This window comes from Phyllobates terribilis, unplaced genomic scaffold (genome assembly GCF_046119375.1).
Source record: "Phyllobates terribilis strain yellow unplaced genomic scaffold, ASM4611937v1 Scaffold_8__6_contigs__length_399053987, whole genome shotgun sequence".
NCBI classification, from domain to species: Eukaryota; Metazoa; Chordata; class Amphibia; order Anura; family Dendrobatidae; genus Phyllobates; species Phyllobates terribilis.
Window position 1 is genome coordinate 80,907,348 of NW_027362768.1, and position 12,294 is coordinate 80,919,641.

Below are 12,294 nucleotides of genomic sequence, written 5' to 3' on the forward strand. Positions count from 1 at the left end.
TACAGTGCTGTTGAGTCTAAGCCAGACATGTCAAACTCTGGCCCGTGGGTCAAATCTGGCCTGCATGGTGATTATATTTTGCCCAGGACGCCGGCACCACCCCTCCCCATTATACTGTATAGAGGACTATGTGGGGCCCATTATACTGTGTGGAGGACTATGTGGGGATCACAGTTGGGGCATCATACTGTGTTGAGGTCACCACACTTTGCAGTTGGGGATACAGTAGGGTCATCATACGGTACGTGTGGAGGGTACTGTGGAGGAATTCACTGTGGGGGTATCAAACTGTTTGAGGGATACTTTTGTTGGCATCACACTTTATTATCTGTATTATTTATTAATTCGAGGTTTTTTTATTCTTTTTGATTACATTTAAATTAGGCCATTGGGCTATATGCTTTTTACTGCTCTTAAATAATATATTATATTATTCCAGTATGTCCCATTTGTGATTACGTCTTTATTTTATTTGAAGATCTATTAATTAAAATTAACTTAATGTACTTGTTCGTTACACAACGCCTTTAAGTTTGTTTCCATATGAAAAGGTTCATTGTTATATTTGATGAAAAGTTAAAACTTCCTCAATTGTTGACATTTTTTTTTAATAAATATCAAGGTTGGCCCACGACTTTGTCCAAGTTTTTTATTTTGGCCCTCCGTGTATTTGAATTTGACATCCTTAGTCTTAGCTGTTAGCACCCATTTAGGTTTTATTGTGTCCCTAAGGAGGGGTAGAATCTAACAGTGTGGCACTTTAGACCAATAAAGGTTTGCCCCCTTATTTCTATAATTATTTTAAAGGGAACCTGTCATTAGATTCATGCTGCCCAAACTATGCGCAGCACGAATCCGAGCCCACGCGTTTCAGAACAAACATAATTTAAAGATCTGACCACCCCCGGCCGCTTCTCCCTGACTGACTCCAGATGATTCACAGGACTTTATTTACACACGGCGTTTCAGAGACAAAGATATCTTTTGGTAATGGAGTGGCCAGGTTCTGACTCACGCTGCCCGAGGATTGGGCAGAATTAATCTAATGACAGGTTCCTTTTAACTGGGATGTAATGGTTTCCTAATGTGCTGTGCCGTGGCCAGTGATTGACAGCTCCACATTTCCAACCTGGTTTACGTAGCTGTTCTCACCTTCTCCTGATGTCACAATCTAATTTAAAGGAGAAATGTTCAGTCATCGGCTTAAAAACCTGAGGAGGGGAAAAAAAACAAAACATCAACGACCAATGCAAATAAAATCCAGGATATAAATCAAGATACAATCAAAATGACCGTGGCAACAAGGATGACCCAATTAACCCTTAATTTAGGGCAGGTTGAGTTTCACACTATCCTTCTTTAGGTTGCACATCTGACATACAATATATGCTGGAAATACCTCCCAATGTATACCCTGAAATTAATACCTAGGATATACAAGTGTGTGCCTTACAGCTTTTATTAACCCCCACTAAAGAAATATTTTAGATTTCTGGTGAATTCACCCCCAATTGAAAAGTATAGTCAATTGTCCCTTTTAATACTGTAAAAAATCCAAAACATATACCGACCTACACTTATTTTGCCGTACACCAGGCCCATTCTAGCCTATAGACACATTTGGCATAAAGATATGAAGGAAATTGCTTCTGTCTGCACTAACAGCCGTCCAAGGTCCTGGTATTCTATGGGACGGTGCATGATAAAGGATATAGATACCTTTGAGGGCAATAGTTTTATTATTACCTAAATAAATGTATTTTGAGCTAAAAATATTTTTCTCAATTAGGTTTCATTAAAAATATTGCACAGATCATCCTGTATAGCCTCTGTGCTGCTCTGTCTATTGCTGGCTGCATAATCAATTAACTAAGAATCCATCAGCGAGTCAGGTAACTCTTGTATTTGTCCTTTACTGAGCTTTTCAGCTGATTTATAAATCACATTTAAGGTTTGATGTAGTCTGTGGCCATAAATCAGCTAAAATGAGCTCAGAAATAGAGAGAGAAAAAAAAATTACTAACACCCCCATCAGAACGAGCTCTCTGACAGATTCTCAGTTCATCTCATTCTGCAGCTAGCAATTTGCAGAGAAACAAATAGCCTTAAAAGCCAAAAGTCTTTTTTTTTTCAATTAAATCAAATTCCAAAAATTATTTTCAGCCCCAAATATATACAGTACAGACCAAAAGTTTGGACACATCTTCTCATTTAAAGATTTTTCTGTATTTTCATGACTATGGAAATTGTACATTCACACTGAAGGCATCAAAACTATGAATTAACACATGTGGAATTATATACTTAACAAAAAAGTGTGAAACAACTGAAAATATGTCTTATATTCTAGGTTCTTCAAAGTAGCCACCTTTTGCTTTGATGACTGCTTTGCACACTCTTGGCATTCTCTTGATGAGCTTCAAGAGGCAGTCACCGGAAATGGTCTTCCAACAATCTTGAAGGAGTTCCCAGAGATGCTTAGCACTTGTTGGCCCTTTTGCCTTCACTCTGCGTCCAGCTCACCCCAAACCATCTCGATTGGGTTCAGGTCTGGTGACTGTGGAGGCCAGGTCATCTGGCGTAGCACCCCATCACTCTCCTCCTTGGTCAAATAGCCCTTACACAGCCTGGAGGTGTGTTCGGGGTCATTGTCCTGTTGAAAAATAAATGATGGTCCAACTAAACGCAAACCGGATGGAATAGCATGCCGCTGCAAGATGCTGTGGTACCCTTGCTGGTTCAGTATGCCTTCAATTTTGAATAAATCCCCAACAGTGTCACAAGCAAAGCACCCCCACACCATCAAACCTCCTCCTCCATGCTTCCCGGTGGGAACCAGGCATGTAGAGTCCATCCGTTCACCTTTTCTGCGTCGCACAAAGACATGGTGGTTGAAATCAAAGATGTCAAATTTGCACTCATCAGACCAAAAGCACAGATTTCCACTGGTCTAATGTCCATTCCTTGTGTTCTTTAGCCCAAACAAGTCTCTTCTGCTTGTTGCCTGTCCTTAGCAGTGGTTTCATAGCAGCTATTTTACCATGAAGGCCTGCTGCACAAAGTCTCCTCTTAACAGTTGTTGTAGAGATGTGTCTGCTGCTAGAACTCTGTGTGGCATTGACCTGGTCTCTAATCTGAGCTGCTGTTAACCTGCGATTTCTGAGGCTGGTGACTCAGATAAACTTATCCTCAGAAGCAGAGGTGACTCTTGGTCTTCCTTTCCCGGGGCAGTCCTCATGTGAGCCAGTTTCTTTGTAGCGCTTGATGGTTTTTGCAACTGCACTTGGGGACACTTTCAAAGTTTGCCCAATTTTTCGGACTGACTGACCTTCATTTCTTAAAGTAATGATGGCCACTCGTTTTTCTTTACTTAGCTGCTTTATTCTTGCCATAATACAAATTCTAACAGTCTATTCAGTAGGACTATCAGCTGTGTATTCACCTGACTTCTGCACAACACAACTGATGGTCCCAACCCCATTTATAAGGCAAGAATTCCCACTTATTAAATCTGACAGGGCACACCTATGAAGTGAAAATCATTTCCGGTGACTACCTCTTGAAGCTCATCAAGAGAATGCCAAGAGTGTGCAAAGCAGTCATCAAAGCAAAAGGTGGCTACTTTGAAGAACCTAGAATATAAGACATATTTTCAGTGGTTTCACACTTTTTTGTTAAGTATATAATTCCACATGTGTTAATTCATAGTTTTGATGCCTTCAGTGTGAATGTACAATTTTCATAGTCATGAAAATACAGAAAAATCTTTAAATGAGAAGGTGTGTCCAAACTTTTGGTCTGTACTGTATATATATATATATATATATATATATATATCCTGGGGAATGTCTGACCAGGGATGAGATAGGACGCATGATCTGAAGTTCCTGCTACACCATCCTGTGTAATCATCTTCCAGATATGGCTGCACCAGACACGCACTGGTAGACCGGCTCCGGGGAGGTCACCAACTCTTTTCTGGTATATTTAATCTTGAAAGATTTAAAAAAAAACTGCAGCTCAGTCCTGATGAATTGATTTTCTGCGGGGCATTTGCTTATTTTGTTCTTATCCTTAGTTTTGTCTGTTAGTGGCCACAGTGTGAATGTACACCTATACCAACATGTGTTCCGGCTCATTTCTTTGGTTTTGCTTCAGTCTTTATGAAGTCAATCTCTTTTTCTAATCTAATACAATCCTGTAATTTATTTTCTAAAATGTAGATATTTCAGATTTTATTGCTGGAAACCTTTGGGCTCAATAGGCCCAAACACTGTCTATATTCTATAGAAATGCCCAGTTCTCAGATCACACTGGTTTATTGTTACTGGTTTCAGTCTTGTCTGAATCATAGGAAATAATTCCTAACAGTCTAATATAGCACACCGCAAAATAGGAGGAGGCAGTAAGTAAGGTACATACATGAGCAGGGCTACAATGTCTTCTGCATACAAACCATTGTGGTATAGTCAATCTGTGGGGCCATCTCCGCATTTGTGCCACCTTTAAAGATCAGTTCAGAAGGGGTTTCAGCAAAGAGGACGCAGGGAAGGGAGACCTGAAGTAATAGGCACACACTCCTACAAAGACAGCGAGAGGGGGTCAGCAGAGGAAGAATAATAGCCAGCTAAAGAGACTGGTGGTAGCATTGCCTGACCAACAGGACCCTCATCAATTGCTAGAAAAAGTCACAGCCTTGCTAGAAAAGTACCTGTTTCCACATGGCATCTTAGTGCTTGGAACCTGGCTAATCAGAAATGAATGGCATCTTATCCTGGCCACCAATGTCTGTGTTGAGACAACCCCTTTAAAACTTTATTCCCATCTTTCATAAATGGGCATTGTTGGATAGTGCTTGTAAACACAAGCAATTGTACAACTTCTGAAAGGTTTTTACTATTCCTGAGATATTAACACTTTTCTTTTGTTTACCGCTTGTTGTCATGGAGCACGACCACCTCTGATAGACAGCAGAACACGCGCACTGCTTAAAAGCACTTTTCTATTGAGCTTGTAAACACTGTTTTGAAGCAGTTTAGGATCGCTGGAGCGTCATGTTACCAGCTTCAGCAAAGTGCTTACAAGCTAGACAACAGCGGTGGTCGGTCTCCTAGGCAACAAAGTGTAAACAAAAGTGTTAATAATATCTAAAGAATGGCTTCAAACATTAATAAGCAGCAAATTGCAGAAATGCTTGTTTTTACAATCTATGAGGAGGGAGATAAATTAACGCTAAAGCAAATTATGACTTAAGAAATTGTGTTTTCTTGCTGACAAACCATAGTCCTAAATAAGAAAATCTTATTACCTTTACACAAATCATAAAAGTATAGATGAAGGCATTTACAATATACCTTCATTAAAAAATGTTCTTGTTTCACTAGGTCCGTCCTAGGTGGAGAAAAGAAATGACCCCACAGCAATCGCTGCTTGCATCCCTACCCTGTGACTACCAAAAATATTTGGAAGCACAAGATATGACAGTCACATCACCAGATTACATCTCTCTATATCAAAGCAGATCCATCACCAGATTTCACAATATAAACTGCATACATTATTAAATAGATTTCTTAGACCTAATGAGACTGGGGAACTTACTTTAAAAAGCCATGTCAAAATGGCTGCACAATCCGGAAATTAAAAAAGAGCATTTTAGGAGTCCAGCTAAACAGTAAAATAGCAAATAAGTCAAAAATACATGTAATAAATCTCTGTCTACCCAGCCTGACTGACCGCTGCAGCTTGTACTGAGCGCTGTGAGATCTCAGCAAGACGAGGGACACTGAGGAGCTGTCAATCAGGCTAGGTGGGCAAAGATGGAGTTTAAAACTTTGTATTGGAAAATCTGGTGACAAATACAATACAATAATTGCATTAAGTATTAATTTAGGAGTCTGGAAAACATATTTTTAGAATTGTATATTACTAAGACTTAACATTTTAAGAACATAAAAAAAATAAGTGAATGTCCTTACTAACCCGGCAGTTTTTGTATCAGCGATCAGAGATCCCCCTTTTATTCTTCCCGGGGTAAAGTTTATTTCCGTAGATCCTATTGCAGCATTATCCAATTGGCCAGCACACAAATCCCGAACAGTCTCCAGTCCTGATAAATGTTGTGGCCTATGAAGAAAAGGACGATGGACACATAGGCAAACAGATATGCAGCCTGCGTCCCCCTGAAATCAACGCTAATTGTGGTGGCAAATAGATGGTTGACGATTCCCTACACTGAAGCTTCTTAACATTATAGAATACAATTTTACCTAAAGGTAGTGTGCGGTATGTGCATTAAAGGGGTTGTCCAATGGGAGAAAAAGAATATTTACTGTAGTTAAAATGCAAGAATTGAGTTTACTAATATACTTTATCTAAATCTGTGCAGATTGTACTATTCCAGCACCCCTGTCCTGGTGCTGGAAACGCCTCTTCTATGAATATTGCAACACAGGCAGGAAGCCTTCTCCTCCTTTCCATACAGGCATATGGCTAATGATGTGACTATGGCTCAGTTAATTAGATAAGCCAGCACCCTTCTCCATCACATCAGATACAGGGACGAAAAAGAGTCCAACACCGCTAATAAATTGAACCCATCAGTTAGACTCTTAAAGGGTTATTCTACCAATTATATTATTTTTCACAAAGCACAGTAAATGCATACTTATTGTTAATAATTCTTTGTTTCCCCTTTATGCATCCAGCTTCATGTAGCAGAATGAGCAATCCTATTCTTACACTGCTAAAACCATATTCCTGAACAGCACCCTGCTTTTCCTCAGTTCTGCAGACCCCTGCCTGCCTCTCCTTTGTGTTAGTGACTATCCCCACCATACAGAGTTGCATCCACCAAAGATATTTGGCACATCATCAAGCTAATTCACTATATTCCTCTTTGCACTATATGGTCATGTATTTGACATATTTTATCTTCTCCCATATGCATCAATAGAGCAGCATTTGCAGTTTCACATCACTGAGTTGTCTGTTGCAGACATCAAACACAGCTCAGCTCTGCCTGTGACAGCTCTGCTGAGCCAAGTTATTACAACCTTCTTTGTGGAGGAGTGGAGGACAGTGGCGCTCTGCTGAAAACCAACTAATAGAGCAACGATGTAAAAGCACAGGAAGCTGTACTGATGCAGATGGCAGAAGATAAAACGGGTCAGGCATAAAGTGCACAGGAGCATAGAGTGTATTCTACAAGTAGCATATATTATGTCAGAAGTGGAGGTAGAGCCGAGCTTTCCTGGCAGGAAGCCAGAGACCTTGCACTGCGCATGATCGACCAGGAGAAATGGAACTACAGCAGGATGGTTTTAATGGCAACTGGAGAGTAAATATAGACTGGAGGGGCAGCCATTGGAGGGTTAAATGGACCAAATGTGGCAGATTAAAAAAAAACAATAAAAACACAATGGTTATGTTGACACAAATGAATACATGTGTACATTATTATAAGACCACATAGTGATTTTGGGAATAATCCTTTGATCACGTAACTTGTCACATGCAGAGAGGGGGCAGAAGCGAAGATGGAACCACTAAAAAGATGTACATGTCTTACATTCATACTTTTATTTAAAAGCAGATTCTATCTACGTTTTAAAAAGAAGTTGTTAAACGCATTAACCGTCTGATGTACATAGCTAGCAGCCTTGTTGAGCTCTTATAAAAAAAATCTAAAAAAAATAAATAAATGCTGGAGTTTTGATAAGTTGCATGCCCTTTGTTTTTCTAAAACCGTATCAAAACAGCACAACAAAGCAGTGACCTGTTCCTCACAGTAATGAAACATGACAAAAAAAACGATCTACCTTAATCCCGGCGTGCTTCGCCCTGCTCGGATCTTTGACACTCGCACTCGAATACCCAGAAGACAGCTCAGGGCAGTGCAGATACGCAGGATCTGACCTCCCTATAACACGACGATTAAGAGAAAAAAAGAAGCACGTGAGCTATTGTCACCTGTATTATAGAAATGTACTAGCAGTGCAACTCTGTGGGGCTAAGGGCATTCGTAGATAGGTTTACCTGGTGTATAGTTTAAAAATGATGGATACCTTTGACATGGGAAAAATTAATGTTTTACGCATGAGAAATGACCTTTAATTAGAATATTGCAGTTTCATACTGCAGACTTCATTATTTTCAGACCTCATGATGTGCAGTTTGCCGTCAAATCCAGGTTTCAGATTTTTCTCTTTCGAGTGTCTCTCCCAGTAATATAGGAAGGTCATTGTGTGTCCAGTGTGCTGCTGTCTTCACTACACATATCAGCACAGCTTCTATCCCGCACTTACTGTTCATCTGCAGCTCGTTTTCTCTGCCCTCCCTAGGACTACAGATAATTTCTCTCCTCTCCACAATCTTGAGATCTGTGTACAACCATCTCCTTGCTGCTATTTCTATGGCCTCATTCAGACTGACAGAGTTTCAGTTTTTTTACTGAACAATAGACTTGTATTGTTGATTTTGATCCAATACTAGGATCACAATCGGACATGACTCTGGGATTCTGTGTGGATCACCAAGTCCGTGGGAAGTCACAGACATGTGAATGACCCCATTCACTCTTATAGGTTTGAGTGCTATCCATGGATAACCGAGATTGCACCCATACACAGAAAACAGATGTCTGAAAGAGGCCCAACACAGAGGAGGGAATAGGAAGCAGAGAGTCAATAGCAGGAGCTTTGATTTGTGTCTGTTTTACAGAGCACTCACTAGTAGGGATGGAAGTCCAGGTTCTGGTACCCAACCCGAACTATAGTCTAAAGTTCGGGTTGGGTACCAGCTTGATCTCGAACTCTACAGTAAAACAGAATTCCGGGAGAAGTCCATGTTCGGAGTTTAGCACCGGACACTTACGAACCCCCAACGTTTAAGTTTGTGTTCGCTCATCTCTACTCACTAGATAAAGGACTTACAGACACAAGACACTGCAGCAGGACAATGGCAGGACATATTAATAAAGAATACTTAGAAAATTGTTCACACGTGTTGTTTTTTTTTTTACGTCACAAATCTGCAGCAAAACTGATCTCTGGCAGGAAATCAGCTGCGTCAAAAACCCAGGTTTTGCTGCGTTTTTTTCACTGTCCTTCTGTTTCTATTTATGCATGTACATAAAGTTCTGTGAAGAAAAAAAAAAGAATCCCCATTCTATTTCACCATCAAAAATGCTGAAAAAAAACGCTGATGCAAATTTTGGTGCGTTTTTTCCAGCGTTTTTTTTTTTTTTTCCTTCACCACCCATTACTTCCTATGGGTGAAAAAACACAGAAAGAAGTGACATGCTCTATTTTCCAAAAAGCCAACCAAGGCACAAAATACAACAAAAAAAAAAAACACGATGTGTGAACAGAGAATTCTGGTTTCTCAGACTTTGCTGGTACTGCAAAATGCAGCTGAAAATTTGCATAAAAATTTGCAGCAAAAAACGCTGAAAAACCCAAGATGTGTGAACATAGCCTAACCTTGCATTTAGGGAGTAAATGAACAATGAAAAAAAAAATAAAAATCTGTGTGAAGATCTACAAAGCCTTTAATAATAGATCCTCATTTAGCAATTTGAAGCCAAAAGTGGGTTCTTTCAGTCTCCATATAACAGTAATGCACCTGCTTACCATTTGTTTCGCAATGGTCCCCTATAGTAGACGGACACCTATGCATCCATCATCTAGACTGTGGCCACCATTGAATGTATACCTCTTGAGTTGTATATGCCCAACAGTGGCCACAGGTGCACTGTGCACCTAGCCTTAAGTGTAACTATCATTTTAATAAAAGATTTGCTACATTACAGGTGTTGTCATGTGCTGCTGATCTGTGGGGGGTACAGGTCTTGAGACCCCGACCAATCAGTCAAAAGACCGCTTTGAAGTGCGCAGCTCCCACCTGGGAGGAGTTGATGAGGCTCAAAATAAAGTCTATGGGCACATAAACCGCTCTTAGAGGTTTAATGTATATTAACCCATACAGTGCCTGTGCTTGAGGCTCATGCAGGAGCTGCGCACTTCAGCGCTGTGTTTTGACTGAGCTTCGGGTGGGGAGGGACCCCACCTATAATCATCAATACCATCCAGTTTCTGTAATATATAAGAGCTTTTATAAATTGACAGCTACTCTACAAAGACCGGGTCTCTTTAAACGTCTCTATGATGTATTGTCATAAGTCTGTCTGCACTCCCTCACCCCCTCCATAATGCTGCCATCAACGTCCACTGGTCCACCTTCTTCTGCCATCGTCCTCGATTTCGTCCTCGATTTGTCTCTGACGCTTCAGATGAGTATCTGCTGATAGAATAGGAGCCATGACATAGGGAATACAGTGCACAGACTGTTACATCACTGTCCTAACTGGTCCGGCCATGTTGTGGCTGCAGATGTCGGCCTGTCCCGCTGCACCACTGAGGTACAAAGCATCAGTTATCGTAGATTCATGGGCAGACACATGTATCAGAGGTGGGCATAAAAGTCACAACACCACCGCACCAGAAAACTGTCACAAATCTCACCCTAAACAGTCCTGAGTGATTGACAGCTGCAGAAAATGCCGGGAAATATGGATGTCGCACCAGCAAAAAAAAAAAAAAGTCTGTGATTGGTGCATTCAATGGAAATATGTGTGAAGCTAACCCTATGTAATGATATGTAAGCCGACCCCACAGCCATCGAACTCGCGCACGGTCATCTATATACACATCGCACTCGCGCACGGTCATCCATATACACATCGCACCTACAGGAACGTTTACCACCTCCCATTGTAGATCCATTGGAACTAACATGGAGTTGGTCTTCCCTCTGCAGCTAACAGCTTCCTCTCCTCTGGGAAGATTTTGGCATCTGTGGGCATTTTACCCATTTATCAGGTCAGACGCTGATGTAGGAAGGGAGGGCCGGGATCGTAATCTCCATTCATCCCAAGGGTGTTTGCTGAGGTTGTGGTCAGGACACTGTGCAGTCGGCCATGTTCTTCTACACCAGACACCCCCAACTATGTCCTTCTGCACCGTCATGGGGAACAGAGAAGGGTCATCACAAAATTGGAGGCTACAATTGTCTAAAATGTCTTGAAAGTATTAAGATTTCCCTTCACTGGAGCCGACCCCTGAAAAGCATCCCCATAGAATAACTCCTACTCCGCACCGTGAGGCAGCGCTCTCCTGGCATTCACTACACCTGGGCTGTCCATCAGATGCCAGACAGAAGAGTATGATCCATTACTGCACAGAGTCCAGTGATGGCGGCTTTATACCACTCCATCCAACGCTTGGCATTGCGCTTGGTGGTGTAAGGCTGCATGCAGCTGCTCGGCCATGGAAACCCAAGACATAAAGCTCCCGGCAGGGTTAATACAAGAGGAGGCTTGGATTTTATACACTTCTAGCAATGGGACTGAATGATAAATTGAATTCAATGATTATAGGCGGACGGCCACTACTGACTGGACAACCCTACAATCCCCCACATTAAATAAAAAATCTGATCACTCCCAGATCTGCGCCGCTGCAGTGATGTCAGCACTGCGTCTCCCAGCACATGTGTGATGTTATGTGAGCACTGCTGCTGCCACCGATGAGCTGCAGCCTGACAGAACGCTGCAACCCATCAGTGGCAGTTGATTGGCTGCAGTGCTCACATGACATAACATCACATATCTGCTGGGAGACACAGTGCTGACATCGCTGCAATGGCGCATTCCCGGGAGTGATCAGGGGTATTTTACATATGGGAGACTATAGGGTTTAAGAAAGGGGGATCCAGGGGTGGAAATCTCCTGTAAGAGCCGTGTCCTGGTACTATACAGTATATACTAGTACAGCCGGGCATGCTGGGAGCTGTAGTTATCCAAGAGCCACAGACTACAAAGATGTCTACAGTCATGGCTCGCCCATCCTCACCCGGACACGTGGGGGTATATAGATGGGGTAGATGGGGGGGTATATAGGTACAGATCCGCCGGCAGCACCCACCTCCCGGCTCTGCAGCCGCTGCTCCCGACCCTCTGCTCTGTGCAGCCGCCGGCTCCAGACACTTGTAGTTCCCGCCCCTTCCTGTTAGGTGTTTAACCCTCTTATCGCCGGAAAGATACCGGACACCGACAGTCTTTCTGCAGAGAGTAACCCGGGAGTTACATCTGAGCCGCACCGAGCAATACAATCATTATAGGAAGGCCGAGATCACAGCACAGGACGCTACACGGCTTATGTTTACCTAAGTGATATTATTGAGAGGGACGACCGTGTGTGATGACGAGAAACGTAACGTGTAATATCCGCATAG

General features: G+C 41.9%; 1 protein-coding gene across 2 annotated transcripts in view; it reads right to left on the bottom strand.

Moving 5' to 3' along the window:
• Window positions 1-12,230, bottom strand: part of RTCA (RNA 3'-terminal phosphate cyclase) — a 30,604-nt gene extending 18,374 nt beyond the window's left edge. Inside the window, exons 1-6 of one of the 2 annotated variants that reach the window (XM_073643040.1) lie at window positions 11,985-12,230; window positions 10,201-10,302; window positions 7,821-7,921; window positions 5,983-6,126; window positions 4,457-4,580; window positions 1,153-1,211 (exon numbers count right to left, since the gene is read on the bottom strand). In XM_073643040.1, the coding sequence (XP_073499141.1) occupies window positions 1,153-1,211; window positions 4,457-4,580; window positions 5,983-6,126; window positions 7,821-7,921; window positions 10,201-10,251 (479 nt within the window). In that variant the 5' untranslated portion in view covers window positions 10,252-10,302; window positions 11,985-12,230. The remainder of the gene's footprint in view (window positions 1-1,152; window positions 1,212-4,456; window positions 4,581-5,982; window positions 6,127-7,820; window positions 7,922-10,200; window positions 10,303-11,984) is intronic. The other variant, XM_073643039.1, reaches the window with a different exon arrangement.
• Window positions 12,231-12,294: the final 64 nt, after the last annotated feature.